General features: G+C 40.0%; 2 protein-coding genes across 6 annotated transcripts in view; one reads left to right on the top strand and one right to left on the bottom strand.

The window, feature by feature from the left end:
- The window catches only part of sh3rf3 (SH3 domain containing ring finger 3), a 109,276-nt gene extending 95,499 nt beyond the window's left edge, over positions 1–13,777 (top strand). For 2 of the 4 annotated variants that reach the window (XM_087853030.1, XM_087853027.1), the window contains 2 exons: positions 5,828–6,186; positions 8,554–13,777. In XM_087853030.1, the coding sequence (XP_087709156.1) occupies positions 5,828–6,186; positions 8,554–8,722 (528 nt within the window). In that variant the 3' untranslated portion in view covers positions 8,723–13,777. Of the gene's footprint in view, positions 1–5,827; positions 6,187–8,549 lie in introns of all 4 variants that reach the window. The other 2 variants (XM_087853028.1, XM_087853029.1) reach the window with 2 other exon arrangements.
- A 2,207-nt stretch (positions 13,778–15,984) lies between these two features.
- On the bottom strand, positions 15,985–25,635 carry septin10 (septin 10). 2 transcript variants are annotated; one of them, XM_006802367.2, is made up of 10 exons: positions 25,487–25,635; positions 24,461–24,575; positions 23,809–24,004; positions 23,505–23,691; positions 19,932–20,093; positions 19,552–19,648; positions 18,598–18,766; positions 18,379–18,511; positions 17,860–18,038; positions 15,985–17,077 (listed from the first exon to the last, which is right to left on the bottom strand). In XM_006802367.2, the coding sequence occupies exons 1-10, from the start codon at positions 25,514–25,516 to the stop codon at positions 17,062–17,064; spliced, it is 1,284 nt and encodes a 427-aa protein (XP_006802430.1). In that variant the 5' UTR covers positions 25,517–25,635; the 3' UTR covers positions 15,985–17,061. The 2 variants fall into 2 exon arrangements, with proteins under 2 accessions (XP_006802430.1, XP_087709373.1); XM_087853247.1 differs by lacking the exon at positions 15,985–17,077 and having other exon boundaries at positions 17,856–18,038.
- Between the last annotated feature and the right edge of the window lie 28 nt (positions 25,636–25,663).

Here is a 25,663-nt window from a genome sequence, read left to right as displayed (position 1 = left end):
TATATTACAACTACATGTAATTCATTTAAAATGGCTATTTATGACAGACATCCTTTATTTCATTATGATTTTAAAGAATGCTGCCTTTTATCACTAAAATTATACACACTATGGTCTTCTCTTAACAACTTAACCAATTTACAGTTTTCTTAGGGTGTCTGGAGCCTATCCCAGCTGATATAGGGCCAGAGGCGCAGTAGAACCTAGACAGATAGCTAAAATGACAACTACACTTTCACACCCACGTCTACGGTCAGTTTCAAATCACCATTTGCCAAACAAGCACAGTTCCCTGTGCACACACAGGTACATGTACAGACCCAAGCTCACCGCTGCACCACCCTCCTAAAATCATATATTTGGAGAGTTTAAGAAGATTTTTCTCAGCTTTTAACTGATCACCTGGCTTAAACATCCTTTCTGAGCTGTCTCTGAGGCCAAAAGAGCCTCTCAGTATGGATTTTTCTGTAGTTGTAACATCCATTTATCATCTAAATGCTGATTAAAATTTCAGAGGAAAGCCAGATAATTCTTCTTCTTTTTTTCCGAAGACAAACGGGCTTGTTACAACCTAATTAATATTGGTTAAAAAACTGGGTATTGACATCTTTTGTCCCATTATATGACACTATCCCTTTGCACTGGCTCGTTCGCAGTTGCATTGGCACAGCTGAAACATCAGGTATGAAATCAGCGTGGCGGTGAGGCTGCACTGACTTTGTTACAGAGGAAATGATGAAGCAGCTATGATAACTCTCTGCCAGACGCAGTTTAGGGTAATCTCTGTTCGACACACTGTCTAGAGCGCAAGCCAGCATTACAGACGCATATCACGCCGGACACTGAAATGCATTTGTACACCACGTCCACGAGGCCTGCCCTCACAGGCCAACCGCCAAGAAAAAGGCTGTCAGAAGTGATTGCAGGAAGTCTGAAAATGCCTTGAAACACTTTGGAGATTGATTGGAAAAGTCTCACATTTAGCTGTATAGCGGTGTCATTAAATCATGTTGGAACCTTGATCCTTATACCCAGAGGCTCTTTTGTCCTTAAAGCGACAGCTGTGACTAGGGAAAACAATGACATCAAACTAAATAAGATATATGAATATGAAGGAAATGTTCATTCTTAAAATTTCCTGATTAATCTTTCTCAATTTTTCTTCTTTTTTTAAACCTTAGCAGAGTGTTGAGCGTGGGTGAATAAAATGGCAGAGTAATTAGCTCTGTGGGTGGACAGAAAGTGGCATCCAGTGCATTACTCCTTTCAACCCCGATCTCCATGGTGCCTACTTTCATAAGTGAAGTTAAAAACACTGCGACTTTAACACAGCTTTCTCACATTTAAAGTGTAAGACAAGGTCACTAACACACAAGCATCAACAGTATTTATTTACATACTGTGCAAATCACAGACTGGACGGCAGAGTCGCAAGCGATTAAATGCGAGTAGCTGCTGCCCCCTCGTGGTTTATTTTGGAAGAACACCAGGGCCTCGACACACTCGTGTAAACAGACGCACACACAGATGAGCGCACACACTCGCAGGAGGCAGATTAAGCCTTTAAGCCAGCAGATGAAAGAAGAGAGGGAGTGATTATTCACTTTTTGTGCCATTTCACTCCCGCCTCCCTCCCTCTATCTCTATGCCTGAACCTCTCTGTTCTCTCTATCCTGCCCCCTGTATTTCTTTCCCACCCACTGTTGACCTTCTTCTTTTTCTCCCTCTTCTCTACCTCGTTCCCATTCTGACTTCTTTTCCTTTTTTCCTCCATCCTTCCATTCTTCTTCTATCTCTTTAATCTTTATTTTCCCCCCTCGCTCTCCCAAATTAGATTCCAGACAATCTGCATTTGCATGAAAAGGAAGAAAACCTGTGTTGCCAAAGCCGTGCAACATCTTATGCGTGTTATACCATGCCAGAGTACACTCGAGACAGCTGTATGTTATCCAGACAGTGAGCACTTTTGTTTTTAAAGAAGCAATATTTTTTTAGGCATCTAACAAGAAAAAAACATATGTCTTTATTTAGAGGAATGCACATCTCTAAAGCGCTGCTTCTCTGAGTGTAGGAGCAGGTTATGCGGTTCATTTTCTGTAGTGGGTCTGCTGAGTCAAAGTGTTTTACAGCCTCCCCTAATGCTTTCCCAAGCACTTTTTTTCTTACCATTCCACCTCCATAATAAGTTTGGTCTTTAGGACTGAATTATTATTGGTCTCCTTTTTTGTTTTGCTTGATTTTATCAGTTATTTTAATACAGTTATCATCAAAACACTCAATCATCACTAATGGAATTTGGTTGTCCAAGATGTAATAATTGAATTTATCTGGGCGATCGTGGCTCAAGAGTTGGGAGTTCGCCTTGTAATCAGAAGGTTGCCGGTTCGAGCCCCAGACAGTCTCGGTTGTTGTGTCCTTGGGCAAGACGCTTCACCTACCGCCTACTGGTGTTGGCCAGAGGGGCCAATGGCGCAATATGGCAGCCTCGCTTCTGTCAGTCTGCCCCAGGGCAGCTGTGGCTACAACTGTAGCTTGCCTCCACCAGTGTGTGAATGTGTGTGTGAATGGGTGGATGACTGGGTGTGTAAAGCGCTTTGGGGTCCCTAGGGGAGACTAGTAAAAGCGCTATACAAATACAGGCCATTTACCATTACCATTTACCATCTGAGGGTTGCAACTAGGGATTATTTGTAATTTTGACCACAGCAAAAGGTTCCTGGTGTGGACCTCCTGGTCGATGGGGCCGTTCTTGTGTGGAGTTTGCGTGTTCTCATTGGGCCCGCGTTATTCCCACAAGGCCTCTGCAGATGCACGTTACTTTAACTGGTGATTCTAAATTGGCCATAAATGTGGATGTTAGAGGTGGTCTGAAAACACGTCCAGAGTATACGCCACCTTTTTTTTTTAGCCTTTTTTTTGCTAATGATAGCCCCCTTTGACCCTAGGTTGAATAAGCTGTTGAGTGGATGAATTTCAGAGTTAATGGACTCAATTTCAGAAACTCCTGTGAACTCCAGTTAGACAGCAGTTTTAAAGGTTAGCATGTTCGACCCTGTTTAGATTTAAGTTTAAACAATGACATGCTCTACACGTTTGCTTTCTCGAAAGGAACAGAGTTTAATTTGCAGACTGTCACAGGAAGCCATTTACACCTGAACAATTGACCTTTTTAAACTGTCCAAATTAAGTTATTGACCAGCCAAAGTAGGTGTATTTCATGCAGGAAACAAACAAGCCAAGCTGAACAAAGTTTTGACGTAAGTGCCTTTTTAACTAGTATTTTTGCTTGTTCGTTTCTTCGCTTGAGCACACATTTCAGTGCAGTTTTGTGCTCATTAGTTATAATTAGTAAGAAGAAGTAATCCTCCCGAAAGTGTTGTGTTCTGGCTATTTCTCTGTGACAGATCATTACTCTTATCGCCCTCCATATTTAATGACGGCTTCTAGTCTTCACAACTTCATGCAGAACAGGTTTTCCGTCAAGCCTGGTTCAGTAGACGACAGTATTGTAAAGCCATCTGCCAAGGCTTGCGAATGTACTGTGACAGCTGGGCAGAACTATCACATGGGCCAGTGAGCAGAATTCACTGAAGATATATAGACAGCGATATCTTAAATTTGAATTACATGGAAGAAGTGTAGTCTCCCTAAGGAAACATGATTAGTTTGGTTTCTCTGTTTTTGTTTGTCTGCTTTTTAGCAGGATTTGCTCTGGATCTCAAACTGTTTTAGCAATTTTTGGGAGGACTCTTTTTTAACATTTGTTCACTATTTTACATTGAAAGATGGTAGAGTTGGACATATGTTCACAGATCGTACTCGATCTGGAAACCTCATGAATAACTTTTTGAAAAAGTGACTTTTTTTTTAGAATTGAATTTCAATGTCGCTTTTTTTTGTAGTTTCAGTCTAAGGACAAAGAACACGTCTTTGTGTGATTCACTGTCAAAAGTGAGAGTTCGCGTGTACTGAAAGCAAAAAACAAAGCCAAGAAAGGAGGACCAAAAGCTAAACCTTTGTCTGGTGTTTCATAATTTTAAACAGTTAAAAGGTATTACGCATATAATTAGAAGAATGTAGCATGATACTAGAGAGAAGTGGCACCTATACCGATTTTTATACATATATATACATATACGTAAAAAAAGAGCTGATGATTGATCTAGCAACCAAAATAGGTGAGACAGAGGTAGAGCCAATATGAATTCTCTGTGTGCGTCTCCAAAACAGCTGAAATCCTGCTCAGACATCCTTACTATTGATTCGTGTCATCATGATTAAGGGTGTGAAATCACAGCAAGCTGTATGAGCTGAATGGACAGTATTGCCAAGCACGTCCGTGATCAATCACAGTGAAGCCTGTATGAAAAGGCATGAATCTGCCTTCACAGACACCATTAAGAAACGCTTGCTCTATAATCAATACACCATAGTCAGCTGCATGTGTAATCAGCTTGAAGATCACATACCCAACCACTTTCCTCAGTTAGCACTCAGTGTAACACAATGAACACATTTTTCTTAACAATCTCACATATCCACTGGTTCCTTCTTTCTAAGTCATGAGTGTAAGGCATGCTAATGCAGGAAACAGGAGACTCAAGCTGCATTTTCAATGTATTCCAGACTTACACGAAATACTTCATAGTGATTAATAAAGAAAGAATTAACAGTAATATTAGTTAACTAAGAACAATGGTAGTTTTACTTTTGGCTTACTGTCACTGGGACACCTGTAAAACTGTCAATCATAGCTTGGTAGTCAGAAGTTGCTCATCATGGGTCTGAATGCCATGGTCATTTGAGGCTTTTAATCATTTCTTTGAACTGTTTTTTTTTTTTTTCCCAGGGGGGAATAATTGTAGATCATACAGCTTTGATTACTTTGAAAAACAAGAATTTTGGGGCACAATTTTTTATTTATTATGGATACTATCTAATCCACATAGGGTAAAATGTATACATAGAGGTTCAAATATATACATACATGTTCTTAAATCTTTTAATAAGCAGTGCTGAAGATTTTACAATGTGTGTTAACTTGACAAGATCAAGGCCTATTAACTTTGGTTGTTTCACCACTTTGCTAAAGTCCGGAAGAAGATCCAGATTGTTACCCTCAGATGAGATGGCGTTGGTTAGGATGCTGACGGACAACCCAGCAACAACAAGGCTCAAGCCTGCCATGACCGGGAGACTGCTGGTGTATGAATATATTTGAGCCTGTGGAGTGGATCCAAAATAGTTACATTTAAACTTTAAAGTTCCAAGTTGTATGCTGTACAATCATTCCTCTTTGGAAAAAGAATGGTTCAAAGAATTCATTAAAAGCCACGACATTCATGCCCAAGTAAACATGTATCTAAACTTTTGACCACACTTGTAATCTTAGCTTTGCCTTGAATTTAAGTATTTAGTTACACCAAATATTGTAATTGGAATATTTTGATAGATACTCTTCTTTCCTTTCCAACGTAAGAGGCAGCAAAGCAGTATGCATAAAAATATTTAATGTGTTGTAAATCATACCAGAAATTTTCTGACACTTGTAAAGCTTGCGTTGTTTTGCCATCTCTATTGTTCTCTGTATTTCTCCATGTTATAATGTATTTGTTATTTAGTTATAGGAAACAAACAATACCCTCTTGACCTGTTGTTTTACAACATCACTTTTATTACTTTCTTATCAAGAAAGGCCTTCCGAAATATATCTTTATATAGAAAAACGATGACCCTTACTAGCTCTGAGTTATTTGTTTTCTTGTTCCTCCCTTATTCTATCCCTCCATCCTCCCCTCCATCTTTTTCTTCATGCCTCTGTATTCAGAAGGAAAGGAAAGCAGGAGGTTTATTAAAACTCTTATCAGGCGCCGCAGCAAAGAAGAAACCTCGCTCACCCCCATCCTCCCCACCCACCCATGACCCCACTGGTCAAGGCGCCGTGGCTACCGACCCCGTGCACCACCATCACCACCACGCCCGCTCAGGTTCCTGTCCGATGGCGTCGCAAGGACGAGCCGGTTCATGTCCAATCGAGAGCGACATGGCGGGGGCAATTGGGCTGGAGCCTCTGCACAGAAAGTCCGGCTCCCTGGATACCAACTTCCCCATGTCACCCCCGGCAACACGTGCTGGCAATGCTCTGATGGTCCTCCGACCTGAACCCAAACCCCTGTCCAGAGAGAGGTGGGCACACAGACACATGAAAACACACTTAAATAGTCTGTACACAACAGGTGGATTTAGCCACCTGCTGTTACGAGCTTAACATTTGTATGTTTGAGAGAGGGGTTTGGATTGGATGTTTGGATGAGAGGTGGAGTAATAAATTATCAGTCAATAAAGGTAAGCCTGGTTCTCAAGCTGAATCCATAGTTTGTATAGACACAGACATCAAAAACTCTGCAGAAGACACCAATACCACCAACTTGATTGAGAGAGGGATCAAGTAACAGGCGGATGCTCAAACTCTTTGAGCGCCTGTCACTTAAAGCAGCCACATGGCCAAAATTCACAACCTCTGCAGTTTTCATAAAAAGGAATATTGGCTCTAAAGACAAAAACCTTTTTTTTTTTTTTTTGCACCAGAATATGTTAAATTCTGCTGTGTATCCAGGCATTTTAACATGTGGATTATTTGGTTTTAATGCCAGCCTTCAAGGAGTGTTTGGCACTTCCATGTTGGCTTTATTTTCCAGCCCCGGAGGTTGCCACTTGATAAACACAGATAAACAAACACGCTTGCAGGCCAAGGTGACGCTTTTATGAACTTGGCTCAAGCACAAGTTTATTGTCACTGTGCAGAACAAGGCTGCAGGCGATGCAATATTCCTCAAACAAATCCGTTATATTGTTTCTCTCCAGAGAGATTAAAAAGTTAACCAAGGTAATATTTGGATATGTGCGAGAGCAGAACACTGACAATATCGCAAATACTGCGAGTAAATGAACACTCTGACCAGCTGGAAATGACAGCAAATATTTTCTGACAAGATAGAAAATCTTGTGAGAGTGTGGGATAATAAACCATAAGCAGACAGTGGGTGAAAACAAAGCTGGGAGCCTCTCCAGAGGTGCCTTCATGACCAGTTGGTGCTCTTGAGGTGATAGTTTTTTGTTATATATGCTGCCATCTATGTTAGTTGTTCTACACTTACTGCGATATGTGAGCTTAAGTACCCGAGCTTAAGTGTTGAATAAGAACACATCGCAATACTATGGTGAAACACAGACAGTGTTAGGAGTGTTACCTGTGAAATAGAAGAGGTTACAAAACACTGGTTACCTTCTTAGAAATGCAATAAGCGATGTAATTTAGCTATGTTATTTACAACACTAAAGTTATGTAACTAAACTTTTGATTACTTTACTAAGCAAAGGTTTTAAGCAATAAAACGGTGTCCTCTACAGACTGTAAATGTTTCCTTAGGTTTGACATCAAGCATTTTAGTGCTCAAAGCATAAATAAATGAGCTCTACTCTCTATAGCAATGCTGATTTCAATAGGAAAGTATTGAATTTCCAGCACTGAAAGATGCTCTCGTCTGACCGGATAGCCACTTCTCCTGGCATGGTCGACTGTTTTCAGGCATGGCAGACTCAGATTGCTTACAGTAATGTGCATTGATTTGACTGGCAGGCAAGAGGTGTATAAGAGAGCCAATCAAAAACAATCTGAGCACTACCAAATGAATAAAGCCTGTGTACACATAGACAGCTCCCTGTAAGCCATCCTACTCATGAAAACATTCATTCTTTTTCTTTCCCATGAACACACACTAACACACACACACACACACACTTTGTACCTCCTTAGAAAAAACCTGTAAATGCTGGAACGCACTTAAAGACTCCTCAGCTGGACGTTGAGGGGGAAAAATGCATTTAGCATGAAATTATCACTGTCAGCAGGAGGCTGGTGTAATGGGAATGCTGGTTATCACAGAATGATGCTTATTCTGTTTGTGCGAGGAAAAAAGCAGAGAAGGAAAACAAATCTCGTCCCCTGTGTTTGAGAGCATTACACCAAAACATCAGCGCTATGGTTATCACAACAACTTATCACGCACTTACAAAAACATCATTCACTGGGGAAGATTTAACGGGCCTGTGGAATTAATCTCTGGTTCTCAAAAAAAAAAGAAACGGTTTAATTTATAGGTAAAATTTTTGATTTTTTTTTTTCTTGTAACAAGAAGCGACTCGTCAGTCACTCAAAAGAGCTGCTATTTTGCACCTGTGTGTGAAACTGTAGATTATATTAGAGGGTGAGGGCATTGTCAAAATATAAAAAATGAAGTATGATATTCCACAGAAGTGACTAACTAGTCATCGAAATTGTAACATTTATACTCACTGACAATTTATCAGATACACCTTGCTAGTATCTGGTTGGCCCCCCTTTGCCTTCGGAATTTATGTTCTTTGCATAGATTCAATAAGGAGCTGGAAACATTGCTCAGAGATTTTGATCATTTGGCTGATATCATTTAGTTAGGAGGATCGTCCCAGCATGCGATCTTGACTTTGCTACTCTGTGTTTCCGTGAGGCAGGTATCGTGTGGTGGTTCCGTACCCACCCCAGAGCGAGGCAGAGATCGAGCTGCGGGAGGGAGACGTGGTGTTCGTCCATAAGAAGAGGGACGACGGCTGGTACAAAGGCACTCTGCAGAGGACGGGTCAGACCGGCCTGTTTCCAGGCAGCTTTGTCGAGAGCTTCTGAACTGCAAAAAGTGGACGAATGAATGCACACATTGTTCCTGTTACTGAGTCATAAAACACATGAACACACACACAAAATCCAAGGTTGGGCTGATATTAGGTTCCCCCGATTTATCTTTGTTTTATTGGATTAAAGCTCAACAAGGCCTTAAGAGGCGGCTAACCTCGAAAACAAAGGAGATTTTTTTGTTATTTATATTTGCCAAAGTAATCTGTTTGGAATTAAAATGTTTTGGATTCTATTGGAAAATATAATTCAGAATGAGAATACTTTATTAATCCATAAAGAAATTATATTATTAATTATTAATTATTGGTGTTGGCTATAGTAATCCATATCAGTCCAACTTATCTACACACGCAAACACATATACACACTGATAATGTACAGGAAAGCTCGTCCCTGCCTCGACCAGCTCAGCCACACAGGAAGCAGGGCAGCTTTTCCCATTATCCGCCCAGTGTTGGGTCAGAGGGGTTCCATCAGACTCGGTTTCCAGACCCGTGATGTTGACTACTGAAGGCACGCCGACTGAAAGAGCACAGAAAGACGAACCCCGCCTCCCAATTCTCCTCCTCGGCATCATCCACCAGCAAACACTAGCTCAAAAAAGCATTAGCTCTGCTTTTCCTCTGAGACCTCAGAACTTGAATTCGGGTGCTTTCTTTGTCTGAGAAGTGAGAACATACAGCCAGGTGACGAGGAAGCACATAAGCCTACACTCCAGAATCATTGTAAGCACATCTCTGTGTCGAATCTACGACCAGTATGTTTCTTTTCAACCCGATATATTATTTGTTAACGATGCATGTAGCATTATTACATTTTTAAAAAATGTTGAAATAGATATTTTATGTTGCCATGCTGTCTGTCACAGGATTTGTAATTTAAAAGCCAGTGTCACAGAAAGTCTTAATTAGGTCATTAATTTTTCTATTTCTATATCATAACATAATGGTGAACCGCTTATTTTTATTCAAGTTTTTTTTTTATTACATCTGATTTAAACAGACCCCATCAGTTGGATTAAGCTGAATTGTTGAATGTAAAAAGGAACACAAAGTTACACCAAAACTCCTTTAAAGAATTCATTTGTATTTATAATGCTGTTTTTGAACTTCTGTATGAGTTTAGAAACAAAAGAAATGCACTTGGTAATATTTGATACAACCTTCCAGAATATCTACATTTACAGTATTTTACTAATGTACAGTATTTACTTGACAAAGGGGATTTCCACTGCTGCTTGTGACATACTTGTTTTAAGCGCAAATATGATTTTTCTTTAAGAAAGAAATTTCTTTGGTGGGGCGAAATGACTAAAACATTTTTTTCAGATGTCAGCTTGAAATGTAAAAAAACCACAACGTTTCCAGTATTGACAGTTCTCATCAAATAAGTACAAAGATTGCGAAGAGTATTTCCTCGTCCTCAGCTTTTTCCTTGACAGTTTTTTACCTATCCTGAGACAACGTTGCCAAACCAAAACTGCACAGACTCGATGCTCGTGAAAGAATAGCTGAGAGGGGAAACTCAGAGGACACAAACTTTCATCATGCAACTGCCAGAATTGACTTTGTTACTCAGATCGTGTCAAATAATTTTGTTCCGCTTTAGTGAAAGTGTAGTCTGTCTGCTTCTGTGATTCTTTCGTATCCAGAGTTTAGATGCAGGCTTGCCTGGTTTACGTTCTGCCACAACCACCTACCTGTTTTCCTGCTTGTGGAGACAAAAGCACAGCAACACTCAGAGCCTGACTCACTCGCTGTGTGCACGGCGGTACATCAGAGAGAAAGAGGCGGTCAAAGAGCGCAGGTACAGGGCACGAGGCACTTCCTCACCTATTTTTTTAAACGAGGCAGAGTTAAACACACAGGCGAGGGTTATTCATTGGCTGACCGCTTAGATTTCTAATTGGCTCTAACCTGATCCTAAGCACAGAGCCTTTATGGCTTAAGCACTGTTGAGTCTCCTTCCTACATCCATGTTATGTGGGAAGAAAAACACACAAAAAAAATGCATTCATTAAGGGAACATTTGATCATCACAGTACAGACTAAAGTAAATAAATGTCAGGGATGTCATGCTGTACAGTTAGGAAGCACAAACCATTGTGAATCAGTTTCACCTGCTTTGGTTCAGGTTCACACTGAGCACATGTGAAAGATGTGAAAGAGCATGAAGATGCCGTAGCAAACTTTATGATGCCACCAAGAGCTGACATGGCGATTGTGGTGTAGTCTGCTGATGCCAGTCAGTGATGTCCAGGTCTCCTCATCAAATGGTCCATCTCCTCCACACTTTTGAGATTGTGCTGGGAGACACAGCACAGCACACAAGTTCAACAAAGCCAGGCTTTCTTTGCTTTAGCTTATTCCATAAAACCCAAATAATCACAGAGCTCTGAAACTTTCAAATAGATACAATTAAACATCAAAGTTACGTATCAGTTTTAAGCCATCCTTGCTAAATTGTGTCAAAGTGTCATGATGGATGATCACGTACAGACATGCCATAACGTTGAGTCTGCTCATCTGGATGGAAATTGCTTTAGTTTGTCAGCAGAACAAAGTAAGTAGCAAAGTAGCTGCAGTTCCAGCAGTCTAAAAGAGAGTTAAGAGCAGATTCGTGTGAAGTATAACAACATTTATAGATTTTCTGCAACACCAAATAAATAAATGTATCATGCCAGTGCCCAGTTTGCACTGCTGAACCTTTAACGCTCTGATTCATTCATGATGTTCACAGCTTGCGCACGTAATACATATTCACCCTGCAGACAATTTACATTCCACTTAAAACATGCTGTAAATAAAAGAATCAGCGAGAAAGTGGAGCTCCCGGTCAATTTTAAACCAAAACTCTGAACAGAACCTGACCCTGACCACTGTGATCAACACAAGTTACCACGGTATTTAGTCAGAAGACACAGAAAACTCCCTTTGTAGTATAACCTGCTAGTATCGTCACATGCTGCCAGTAGTGAGAAGGACACTAGACAGAATAAAAACTACTGAAAAATGAGTAAGGAGGAATGAGGAGAGAGGAATGGTCTGTGGCCACCGCCTTTAAATCCTTTAATAATTCCTGTAATTCCCTTTGTGGTGGGTTGTCTTGCTGTCACATTTATGTGCACCACAATGGTTCCTCATGCTTCCTACCTGCACAAATTGATGTCCCTGAAGTCGAACTGACATTGTGCTATATTTTGTTGATCAAATGAGCAGTGTAGATGCCAAAAGGTATCTACGCTGCTCTGAGAATCTTTATTTATAGAGCACTTTTTTGAACATGCATACAATTTTAGCTAATTTAAAGAACATCCACAAGATAAATGGCACAAAACTTGTCGCATTTTGGTCTTTTTTTTTCTTCCTCAGAGAGGAAATTCCACAAACTCTAGAGGATAAAATGTTTGGAAGCTACTGTGTTTTCCACAAATTATCAGACCAAATGATCAAATCTGAGACCTTCCAGCGAAATCAGTGGATACTTGAAGAAAAAAGCACATAACATCAGACTACAACGTAGAATTACTAGAAACCATTTTTTTCCCTCCCGGATACTTTTGATGCTATGAGATACTTGTGCTTTCTGAACAGTAGGCATATAATTTTGAAAAACAAGCAAAATAAATATACTGGACTCTAAATTAACGTTTTTTCCAACACATACAAACTAGGGCTGGGCTGTTTCCGTTAACATTACTTATATGAAGAAACTCGCTTCAGTTCTTAACACGTTTAATGTTTAACTGGTCAATTTTGTCTTATGATGTTATTTTATACAAGTGTACCAGACTATGATCTTTGTATGTGTTTCAGTGGGGCGTTTGGGGTCAGTCGATTAAAAGTGCCAGTTTATTTACCTTGAAAAAAACAAAAGGGAAAGTAAATGCCAAATTTTTTGATATTGTGATGGGAAACTTCAATCTGAACATATCTACATTGGCCTTCAAAACCTGTCAGTCAAACCCCAGTGCCTACAAATGTCAATACACACGCAAACACAAGTATACGCTCTTACTTTTCCTTCTAGGTAGATCAGTGCCCTCTTTCCCTCTTTGTTTTGTTTGTATCAGTGTGATAAGTTTGCTGGTTGCTTTTCAGTCCGCACAAAGACGGAAAACCAGCGGATCCCAGAACAGTTTCTGAAGAAACACTGAGCAAAGTTTGGATCTGTTTGGATGCCCGCTAAACTAGACTTTAATTTCTATAGAGTCAAACTTAAGCACAAGTCCTTGTTTGCCCGGTTTGTTCTTGTTTGTTTTTTTTGTTTTCTTTGGGGTGGGTGATGTGAGGAGAAAGCGTTTACAAGAGTCAAAAAGTCAGGAATAAAACCACTGCACGGTGGTCACTTTACACAAAATAACTTGAACCGCTGGTTTTTGCAAACTGTCTTCATGTGTTTTGATTACGTGATGTAAGCTCGTCGTTTGCCTCAGCTTCCTGGTTGTGGAAAATGTGAACAGGCTTTGAACAGCAGCGGTAGCTCCCACTGGACGCGAACACATCATTGGATTTTGTACGACGCTCCTGTTTCGATTGAGCTTGTTTCAGATTATGAATTTGAAATAATAATAGTTAATTTTGGTTTGTCCTTCCAGGAAGCCTGAGCTGTGTCACCCTGCCATCTTGACTTAGATGTTGGCCATATTTGTTCCTATGGATACTTGGGTGTTTGTGTGTGTGATGAGAGAGGTTGGGAGGAGGCATCTGTATGTAGCTCTTTACATAAAAAAAGAAACTTTATTAAAAAAAATAAATTAAAAAAAAAAACAGTTTGGTGGAGCATGGATACTCATGCCTCTCCAGGAAAGAGTCCAGCAGAGCAGTGAGAGAAACAGAGGGAGGAAAAAAAGTATATATATTATTCTATATTGTGCAGAATATTTATAGGCCTTTTGTGCCATTGAAGTCATGCTCTGTGCTGGCCACGCCCAGCGCTCTCTACCATGTGATCATTATACATCGTCTTGTACTGATGACCCGTGGTTGATTTGATTGTTTTTTCATGTCAAGTGCATTTTTCGCAATAAATGCCTTTGTTTTAAAACAGCTGTTCAGTGTGTTTTTTCCCTACATGTTGCCTGCAGCTTTATGATTGTCATGAAAGAGGAAGTGGCGGAATCAATTCACATTTATGTGCTCCTGGTACAAAAACAAGGACATTACCTGTATAGCCCATTAAGATTTCACAGCTGGCCATTAGAGAATCCATCCTGGAGAGTCATATTGTATCTTGCTATAATTATAATTATCTTGTGAAAAGCTGTGAGAGCAACACTCCAGGTATGGTTGTCGGCGTATCATTAGTGAAGGGTGTTTAGGAATAAAGGAGACATTCTTCCTCTTTTCTTCTTCCCCCCCATTGTCTCTTTGACTCATTCTCAAATCTCTATCTTCCTCCTTTCTTATCTTCTTCCTCTTGGCCTCTAAATGCCAACGCTGGCGTGGATGAGGTGTGTAATTGGTAAATTTCAGAGCGTCAGCGGCACTCCCCCTAAATGACAACCCTATCTTTCCATGAGTCGAGCCTGTCTCCAGCGATCACCCCCATTTGCATTTAGAGTGACTAGCAAAAGGTGACAGGCGCGTGTGTACGGGAATGTCTGCATGTGCGAGTGCAGGTGTATGACAGCTATCTTAGCTGTAAACCCACTCATAAAAAACTCGACTCTAACACTCAAACTGCTGCGTTTAAAGCAGAGAGAGGGCATGCTGCACTTTTTTTCTTTGATTTTTCAGATTTCTGCAGAGCACAGATTGTGTTCTTCCAGGAAAACTGGGTGAAATCACTTCCCACCTGGGAGCTGAATCTCCTAGAGAGCAGCTGAAGGTGTCTGTATACACACACACACACACACACGTGCCCATTCTCCAGTTTTCCTGGGTGAAATGGTTCTCCTCTAGGTATCCACTTCTCAGCTTATTATACCAGTGAGTTGCTGCAGGCTCCTGCAAGGAATCGATCAACATTCCTCTGCTATACGCCAGAGCTGTCTTTCCACCTGTCTGTGTGCCAGCTCCAGAGTCGCACTAAGGGAAAGAGTGCTGTAGGGTAAGACGCTGCAGGGAACAAGTCCTTTATCAGGCAATATAGGGCACTCCCTGTGTGTGTGTGTGTGTGTGTGTGTGTGTGTGTGTGTGTGTGTGTTCAGATATAGCAAGAGGTGGGTAGGGGAGATGTTAAGCTGCTGTTACCTACTAAATCTTACTCTAAAGCAAAGGGAGAGCTTCTTCCACGTATCTTCTGAGAAAAGGAAAATGAAATGTAGACATCTAACATTTCTTCTAACTGAACCACACAGATGGAGGCATTTTCTTTTATTTTAGTATAAAAGAAAACGCTCAAATGCCTTAAAAGTGTTATTCCAGTGATTAGATGTAGTGTCAGCAACCAACAATAAAACTTTAGTGAGGCAAAAACAGGCCTCGCTAAAGAAATGCTTTCCCCCAAATACAGTGTATAATGTCAGACCAACAGTACATTTAATAGTGTAATAATCTCCACAATTAGATATCCTGGGGGAATTCCTTGGCAGGACTGCGGTGATGCCATTACACATGGACATAACATTTCAGTTTGTAGCTCTTCCACTGTCAAATCTTTGAAGCCAATGCAAACAGACTGTGGGTACGGTTAAATCAGTCCTCATTATATCACAGACTGAACCTCACGCTGTACCAGAACAGAACCACTGCTGGATTTGTACACCAACACAAATCAGCAGCTTCTCAATTATTTAACTTCACAAATCCCAGGTAAACCACCACATTTGCAAAACAAAAAAATAGCATAATAATAATAATAATAATAATAATAATAATAATTAAAAAGAACAAGAAATCATCAGAAAAATAATCAATTAAGCTCACAAATTCTATATTTCTATACTTGCATGAGTTCACAGTAACCTTCGTCTTACACTGGGCCTTAGTGCAGTACCATCAGCACATCCATGTGTTAAACAAGCCAGCTTTCTTCTAATTGGCTGCCCCTCACAAACACATTTTAAACAGCAGGCAGGTGGGTGGACGGGGCTTTGTTCTTGTGCACCTGATAAATCAAGGATATTAGTAAAAGAAATCCTTCAGTTTGTTACAAATTTTTTTTACATTTATTTTTAAACCAAGATCTACTTTGATTTCTTATCATTGATGGGCAGGTTATAATGGAATTATACCAATCCAGCTCACCAGAGAGCAGATGTGTTGCCTATAAACATCCGAGCCTTTAATGAAGTAGACAAACACAATCCATCATCATAAAAATACAAAGATTTATTTAAAAAGAAGAAAAGCTCCCATATAATACTGTTTATTCCTTAAATATAAGTGTAGTACAAATGTGTCTCAGGCAAGCATTTATCCAGTAGGCATCGATGTGTTTCCCTGGATGTGATCACAAACTGGATAACGTAGTTTTTAGGTTTAATACAGATAAGGCACTATTACCTTTAACTAGTGTAAATACAGTAAGTTTTTTTTTTTTTTAAATCATTGAACCCAGCAGCGGTTTATGCTGGAGTATTGCTGAGAAAGGGTTTCACACAGTTAAAAAGTCCAAAAAGCGATGAACAGAAATATGTAGAATACAGTCTTCAAAGAAATACAATTCTCCCTCAAACAGCGACTCGGTGTGATGCATTTTTCCCCCATGAGTCAGCTCTTCTCATACAGACAGGACAGCAAGCGTCAACGGTTTGTGTCAATATATAAAAAAAATAAAATAAAAATGAAAATAAGAGAGCAAGTAAAACAAAATATATATGTATAAAAATACACAGTAACATGTACCTAATCCCAATCCAAGCCTCTGTTTTACCCTCCTCAGAAAACCGTTTAACTGTAAACCTCGGCAGAGAAGTGAAACACTCTGAACCAATTTGTTCCCTTTGGAACAACCGCAAGAGAACGTGCGAGGTTCCTAACAGTGTTTTTGGGTTTTATTTTTTGGTTAATGCTAGTATGTTCAGATTAAAGATTTAGAGTATCAAGGTGGTGTACCAAACAAAGAGAATATAGAAAACTAGAAAGAAACAGGGAAATATAATATCCTGTGACACTTCATGACAGAAACACTAGACAAACCTTCAAAAATGGTGACGGATTATTACATATGGTGCTGACAAGCTGAAAGTGAATTGTACCTCACAGGAACCACTTCACTGCTAGAAAGATAAAAAAATTAAATACATGATTCATTTTAAAACCCATTTTGCACTTTGTTGAACTGATTTATGTGGAGGGTTTCTTTAGTGTTACAACTGGCAACAGGGGTGTGGAAAGGGCGTGGGGTATAATGTCACCGGTTTTGCTGGTCACAACTGAGAATCTTCACATGAAACCAGAACTGAAAAAAAGAACGAGAGAGAGACATATGAGCAACTTACAGAATTTCCCGTTTGCAGTTAATCAGTGACAATAACCTAAACAACATCTTACATGTGCACAGATCTTAAACATCCTCATTAGTTATCAGATTTGATACCCTTGAGTTCAATGAGTATGTCTTCATCTGCACTGTCTCTTAGAGAACAAGTAATTAATGACCTGTGCAGGGGTGCTTACTCACAATATTATGATATTATGATTATATATGTATAAAGGAAGACTTTTTAATCAAAGTATAGCATCACGCCAGGTAAACGTCTGGGGTATTGATCTGGCCAGTTAAGGAGCAGAGGTGTTTCTGAAATTAACAACAGGAGCACTAAGAGGCAACAATAGCTCCTTTTCCATTATTACCTACTCAGATCGACTTTTCAGGGTTTTCCATTAGGTCATAGTACCTGGTACCAGATACTAAAATAGTACCTGACCAGCTGGTTCCAAGCAATCTGAGCAGGTATTAAAAATATGACATCTACAGACTGCATGCAACGATTGGCTGGTCAGTGGCATCACTCGAGGAGTCATGAGAGCATCGCCTTCACAAAAATCAAAACTGTAATTTTAAGCCATCATTTTTTCTTTGGTTTGATGAATTCAGCCCTCTGTATGTTGATAATTTTCATTTCCAAAAAAACAATGTGGCATCCATTTATTCCTAACACATTACTCAGATGTCCAGTATGACTCGCCTCCCAGTATTCCATAAAAGCACAGGCACTGGTATTTGCAGAATTCTCTTACTTCTTCCGGTCTTTGTCCTTCTTGCCATTGGCAGTGAGGCTCTGGGCCTGCAGGAGTTGGGCAGCAGCTTTTCTCTTGCCGAAGGAGCTTTGGTCGTCATCAAGAAGCCGCTTCTTCTCCTCCAAAGCAGCTTTCTCTTCTGCATGGAGGCGCTTGAGCTGCTCAAAACGACTCTGGAGCTGAAAGAATGAGATGTGACAACACATGTTCATTACATAATAAAAGTCAAGTCTTATTTTCAGTGTAGAAAGGTAGACTGATTGGGTGAAAACAAAACATCAGTGAATTTTTTTTTATAATAGAGCATAAAACTGAAAGCGGAATATAAATAAATTAATGGGGAAAAATGGAAAAGCTGACTTTATTTTTCCAATAGGAAACACATTTTTACTTTAACCTCTTCAGCTGATGCAAGATTTTATTTGTCTATTAAATATAAAGAATAGGAAACTCAGGACAAAAAGCACATTGCTTAAGGTGTGTTGTGAGGACATCAGTTTGCATGTATGCACTGTATACCTCTCTTTCAGCCTCCTTTAGTTCCGCTTCCTTGTCCTTTACCCTCTGCACAAACATCTGCCTCATTTCATCTTCCCTCTTCTGCAGCTCCACCAGAAACTCCTGACGCTTTGCCTCATACGTCTGCTGCAAACTGCAACACACATAACTCGGCTGTAAGTCATATGCCCGTGCATTTTCTCATTTTGTGGATGTATGCATGGGTTTGTGACGTCATACCTGACAGGTTTGCACTCTGAGTCTGTGTCTTTGAAACCAAGCTCTTCAAGCTTGCAGCGTCTGTAGAGCTCGTAATGCCGAGTGTGGGTCTGCTCTCTCAGGTCTTCCATATTTACGCATATGAGCATCTCCCTCAGCTTAACAAAGTCGCAGTGATTCTCATTTTCCACTGACACACACATCAAAGAAATCAAAGGGTTATTCTTCATAATAAAATACATTCTAAGCTTCAAGTTAAAAAAAAATAGTTTCAAGTAGTGCTGGGGGATATGACGATATATATCGTGTGGACGATAGAAAAGTGTCTATCGTGCCATTTGTCTTCTATAGTTTCTATCGTTCCTAACCTAATTGTATGAATTATTACATAAAATGTATCATTAAATAGCCTGTTGCAAATATATTAGTGTTGTCTTGTCACTATACATACTCTAACTTTATGCACGAGTAGTATAAAAAAAAAAATTATATTTTTTTGTAAAGAAACTCCGTCTTGTGGTTTTGCAACATGGTGCTGCTTTATGTGCACCCGGATTTGCGAGATGCTTTATGGCAACTCAAAACGATGGACGCGCAACAGGTTGCAGTTTCATGCCCGGACATGCAACAGGCAGAGACAGCTACACAGGCACCCCAAGAAGAAGCACTTTTACCGAAAAGAGGGGGTACGTCTGTGATTTGGTTACATTTCGGGTTCAACAGCACCGACAGAGCGGAAGACGCCCATTTGCAAGCTATGCCATAAACTATTCCCGCACCTGATGGCAACACAACAAATCTCTTCTATCACCTACAGAAGGTCCACAAAAAAGAATACTCAAGAACCCAGAAAACCCGAGCTAAACCAAGTTGTGGAACAACAAAGTGTAGCCAGTGAAAACCACAGTAAAGGAAAATGTTAAGGTGAACTGCCAAAGCTTTAAAGTAATCCATAAACAGAGTAATGCATCCTACCTTGCACTACACCCCATGGATACTGGCGAGCTTTCACCATCTTGTTTCCAACAGCAACTTCCTCTGTGCTGCCTACTACAGCAAATGGCAAATGACCCTTAAAGGAAAAATCATATACAAGACAGATTCATGCATCTGAAGCAAAAGACACAGCTTGGAACAATACTTTAACTAAAGCTGTTGTAGATCAAACGCCTACATTAATATTCTCACTTAAAATTACAGATGCCTTTTACATCTCAGAAATGTTTCCTTTGACAAAACAAAACACACACGGTGTGTGTCTGAAATTTGAATTATATGTTTCGAACATTTCTGCCAGTAAAAACATTCACCTAAACCTGTATCTGAGAAAAGTCTGTGTGTCTGTGTTTCCTTACATTCATTGTAGTGTTGACTTTGGCCACTGTCTCATCATCCAGTGGGAACTGGTATATCTGGACACCATTGCTGACAAGCTCACTCATGATCTTGATCTTGAACTTGTGCAGTTCACTCTTGCTGATGGTGTCGGCCTTGGCAATCACTGGAATGATATTCACCTACAGACAGATGTGATAAATGTTCATGATAAGCATAGTGACAGTATTTTTTACAAATACATGCCAGCTACAGAAAATAACTTTTCATGCCATCTGTGAAATAAAATAATAATAATAATTAAAAACAAAATGATAATCTGATAATCCAGTTTACCATCACACATATTTTCACCATGTCTTTGTTATGATGGAGTCACAATTTAGCTTCCATTTTCATAGGCAGACCTTCATCTCGATTAACATCCAATGCCCCAAATGCACAAAATGATAAATCCACTAAAGAATGCAAGGCCGCACTGATATCAGTAGCTTGATATGGTTCAATGACACTGAGAACTAAGATATGCAAACCACTGCATTTCTTCTCAGTATGCTAAAGGACATTTATATAGAGATTAATACTGAAAAATATAAACAAATAAATGTATTTTCATCACAGCTATCACATTATTTTAGAGACTCTTATTCTCAATAAGAACTAAATACCATGACAGCAACTACTGTTCTCTTTAAGCTGCATGTAGACAATATATAAAATTCAAAAACACTAAATTCACAAAGTTATCTTCAATAAAAAGAGCAACTCCTGATATCACAGGCATCCACTAATTGAGCTAAAACAAGTCGTTTTCACAGCACAGCATACCATGAAAGTACATGTAGACACATTAAATACATCCTGTCATCAGACTGGTAACAGTATCACTCAACAAGAATGGGAACTATATTTGTTGTCTCTCTCTTTATCAGAAATTCTTTCTCCTAAAACTATTTTTTGCTAAGTGTTATAAAAACCATGTTTTCTGAATGTCATTTCTGGCCCAGCAGTTCACCATGCTGTCCCGCATTCCTGTGTGTCACGTTGTCAAACCAAACTGGGACCTGGAATGACTTGTTGTCATTGGGCGAGCTTCTGGGGCCAGACCACACACACCCATACACACATACAGAATACACACACTGACCCCAGCAGAGAAGTCTTAAGAGATCTGATCCAACAGCTGTCTGAGTGAGTGACTGTCTGTCTGTCACTGCTGCAGATTGAACAATTGGCTCTTTCTGTGTGGTTCTGTACACTGACACAGAAGGACAACTCGAGTGTGTGTGCGTGAGGTGATTACAGCATTCCAGTGCTGCTTCTATCCCTTTCACACGCAAATCCAGGGTTACCGACACTCCAGAGCAGCGAAACCACACAAACACACAAAAAGCACAAAGTTGCTACACACAGGGAGCATGGGAAAGTCTCTAACCATTTCAAGAGGAATGGACAGAAGGGGGTTCAGTTAGTTGGACAGTGAACCTCTCCCAGCAGTCAGACATAAAAACAACCTCAGCAGTAACTTATACAGAAACTCCCACCATCTCTCCCACACACAACCACATATAATCTGTCTTCATGTTAAATGTTTTCACAGTGTATTCCTACTAAAGAAGCACTAAAAGAAGGCACCATTTGCAGTTGTCACTTCCAAGTTTGAAATTTATCTCCTGCAAATGCATCATGAACGCATCATTAATCTCCTGTTATCCCTGTAGTTCACTGAAGACAAAGCTATCAAAGTTAAGCCAGCAGTACAAAAGATGGATGTAACCACAGTGACATCAGCCAGTGGTTTGTGAAATCCTGTTCTGAGCTGAACAGCGTTTGCCATCACCTCCTTGGTCTTTTGAAACTGCGTGTAACAAGAGAGGAGGATCTGAAACTGAACATATCCTCCATAATTCTCTTGACCAGATTTTTAACTTTTGTTTTTATTATTCAGGATTACCTAAAAATAACAATAAGGTGTTTTACTGAGGTCACAAAGAAAGGAAGTTGAGGGCGGTTTTCAGATAACCTTTTATAAATTATTTTTTGGAACCACAGTTATTATCCACTGGCGGCCATAAAACGTTTACGGCACTTCAGCATAGGCTTGATTTTTCAGAGCATCCATCTTTTATAATGTTCAATTTGTCATCTTTAGCTCCAAACTAAATGCGGAGATTACAATGCTTTTAGTATATGGTCTACATCATATTCTATTTTTTTACTACTCATCTCCACACAACAATTCTTGTCATTGTCTTACCCTTTTAACTGTAATGAAATGGTGCCTTACAGAATGTCTACTGTATTATTGCCCCTTTCCTCATTGGTAATCACTGGCCTGTTGTGGACCGAGGGCAGTGGTCCAGGTCAGGTAGACAACTTAAGCCTGGTTTATGGTCAACGCACACCAAATGCAACGTCACCACAGCCCCGTCATTGTTTATATTGGCACCTGGAGCAAACCAGCTCAGTTCGGAATTCTCCTGAATGATAGGTTTTCTCCTGAATTCAGCACGGGGCGATCGTGGCTCAAGAGTTGGCAGTTCATCTTGTAATCGGAAGGTTGCCGGTTCGAGCCCTGGCTCCGGCAGTCTCGGTCGTTGTGTCCTTGGGCAAGACACTTCACCCGTTGCCTACTGGTGGTGGTCAGAGGGCCCGGTGGCGCCAGTGTCCAGCAGCCTCACCTCTGTCAGTGTGCCCCAGGGCAGCTGTGGCTACAATGTAGCTTGCCATCACCAGTGTGTGAATGGGTGGATGACTGAATGTAGTGTGAAGCACTGTGGGATCCTTAGGGACGAAGTAAAGTGCTATACTATACAAATACAGGCCATTTACCATTTTAAAAAAATCTTGGCATTAGTGCTGGCATAAGAGTAGAAAAGTCAAAAGAAGAAGACATGAAAAGCAAGTTGGTTTGGTTTGGTTTTTTTCCTCCAAAACGTATAATCTCTTCATCTGTATATTCCGGTAATCTTAGCTTCTGTTCTGATATTTACTTAAATGGTAGTTAAAAACCAACATGATCATAGATTTGTGTGTCAGGTCGAAAAGGGAATCGAAAAGGGAAACGACAAGCCCAAACTACACCACAGCATGGCGCATGCCAATAGTTGTGACGTCAGTTTTGAAGGTATGTTGTGACATACACATCAACACACCTGACTCTCCTCAGATCAAATACCAAACATGCCCTTCTAATTACGGTTTAACCTTTGGAGTACATCATCACTCCCCAATGAACAAGTGTAACATATCTAGATGCTAAACGCCAATTATATTCTTGTGCTGCAATAATACATTTCAAATGTGAGCTGTCTGACTGAAATGTTGCTAGGCTAGATTTTTTTTAGACCTTAAGCCTGCTATTAACTATGCTACTTAGTAGCACTGCAACCACAGAAACAGGTAAGTTTCGCCATCAATTACACAAAATGCGTGAAACAACTTGACTTGCTACTTTTTCTCCTTCATAAATAAAGAAAATAACTTTAAAACTGACAGATTTTCTGAAGTATTACATTACAGTGACACTGAGAAATACAACACATTTATTATACCCTCTGACATGCAGAAAACACTGTGGTCCTTTCTCCTACCTTGCTGTCTAGTTTCTTCATGGTGACCAGATCAAGGGATTTGAGTGAATGGCCTGAGGGGGAAATGAAGTAAAGGCAGGCATGGACTCGTGAGTCATGGTAGTTGTGAAGAGAACGCTTGATTTTTAGCTCCTCCTGGAGATAACTCTCAAATTGCCTGTCAATGTAGTCCACCACAGGCTGGTAGCTAAAAGACATACATAAAGTGATCATCAGTAACTGGCAAGTTCACAACGACAGTAAAATCACTTCACGGCAGTCACAATCCTCCAACATTAATAACCTACTCAGCTCTTCCTCGTACCTCTCTTGTTTATTCATCTGGTCTCCAAAGCCAACTGTGTTGACCACAGTGAGACGTAGTCTGACGTTACTCTCCTGCAGGTCATACGTTTGAGCCCGGAGCTTCACCTGAGGTTCAAAGTGGGATGACTCAAAGTTCTCAAAGTTGGTATTAAATAGCGTGTCCATCAGTGTAGACTTGCCTATACCCGTCTCACCTAGGGGCACAAAAGAGAAGTATGATGCAATCTTTGGTAACTAAACTTGAAACAAACTTTTTAGCACAATGAATTCAAGTGTGCAGGAGCTTTAACAGCAGGCATACCTGACTAAGAACTGCAAACTGACATCATTAACTGAATGTTTGTATGCAAAATAAAATTTAGCAATGCATTTCTATTACTATTTAATGACAGACAATCTACCTACATTTTATAAAGGCAATAAAACTTTCTGAGAGAGTCTATGTTCGGTTATTCCTGTCAATTTGTTCAACAAAAGTGTCCATTACTCCTGCCTTAATGACATAACAAATAATAAAAATGTCTTAATTTTATCCTAAATACCAAAAAATAAATAAATAAATAAATTAGCTCATCATCAACAGCAAAAAGAAACTCTGCATAATGTATGCAGAGTTTCATCTATGTATGTATGTGTGAGCGACACAGTACCGATGCAGAGAATATTAAAGCAGAAGCCCTGGCAGATGGACTTGTTGACAAGCTGGTCAGGAAGGCTGTCAAAGCCCACATGGCCAGCAAGAGACAAGGACCGGACTCCTTTATCCTGTGGAATAAATTTGACAGAAAAAGCTGGGTTGTAACATTATGATGCTTTTTTTCCTCTCTTATTTCACAAAATATTGCACATACAAACAAACAGAATCACATATTGCACCGAGTAGTCTAGTCCAGCCAAGATTTTTGTCTTTATTCTTTGCCTCATCAGATAAATCTGTTTTTTAAAGCCTGTGTGTGGGCCAAAGAGGCACAAAACCGGTTAGAAGACGTTAAATAGGACAATAAGATAAATCCACCTAACTTCCAAAAGCCTGAGATAACTTTAAATATCACCGTCGTTCACTTTGTCAGACCTTCTCCAGTCTAAATTAATGAAACATCCCGAGTGTAGGTGGTCAGCAGCACTGATTTAGATATGCTATGATTAAGAACCTTTAATAACTCTGTGGGCAGTGCTGTGCTTTATTTCTGAATCCTTGTCATTGCTGGAGGTCGAAAACGCCAACTTTCATTCAGATTTGTGAGGGCTAATAATCAATGATATTTGTGTCACAAAGCTCCCGCAACGTACAAATACTTGCGGCAGGCACGAACTGCACACATATTTTCAAAAGCTTATCACGGAGCTAACGTTAACGATTCTATGAAACTAATGTAGCACTGCTAGTGTAGCCTTAGCCACCTAGCGCCCTCTCAGCCGTTTACCGTAGTGAAAGGCATAACCAGGGATCTTTTTAAACAAAGGTTCAGTGCTTGTGTTGATAGCACACGATAAATATGTTGTCGAGTTTTAAACTTTGCCCTGTTTAAACATGAATGTTTTCCATAAGTGTAATAACTGAAAGTTTTCAGGCTAGGAGCTAACTTAACGATAGCCTCGGACACTCCCTGCTCAACTGTCTAGAAAGAAGTTAACTGTCGACAACACAGAGTAAAAAATAAATAAAAAATACTAACCGGCTGCCGTGCAACATCCGAAGAAGCCATAACTTAAGATGGGTCGTAAACAGATTCAGAAATAACTTTAAAAAATAAAATAAAAAATTAGAAAAGGATCGACTTCTTTCTCAAAGAATCTCTCTCAGTACCGCCCCACTGCTGTCGACAACTGGACAGACGAGACCATTAAAGACA

This window comes from Neolamprologus brichardi, chromosome 16 (assembly GCF_056152115.1).
Source record: "Neolamprologus brichardi isolate AB-2024 chromosome 16, ASM5615211v1, whole genome shotgun sequence".
Taxonomy (NCBI): domain Eukaryota; kingdom Metazoa; phylum Chordata; class Actinopteri; order Cichliformes; family Cichlidae; genus Neolamprologus; species Neolamprologus brichardi.
This window is presented reverse-complemented; position numbering and strand designations above follow the sequence as displayed.

Coding starts and splice junctions, on each gene's coding strand:
- septin10 (XM_006802367.2), bottom strand. CDS start 25,516: ATGGCTTCTTCGGATGTTGCACGGCAGCCG. Junction 24,576..25,486: donor CGGATGTTGCACGGCAGCCG/GTTAGTATTTTT, acceptor TTTATTCCACAG/GATAAAGGAGTCCGGTCCTT. Junction 18,512..18,597: donor TCAGAGTGCAAACCTGTCAG/GTATGACGTCAC, acceptor TGTGTGTTGCAG/TTTGCAGCAGACGTATGAGG.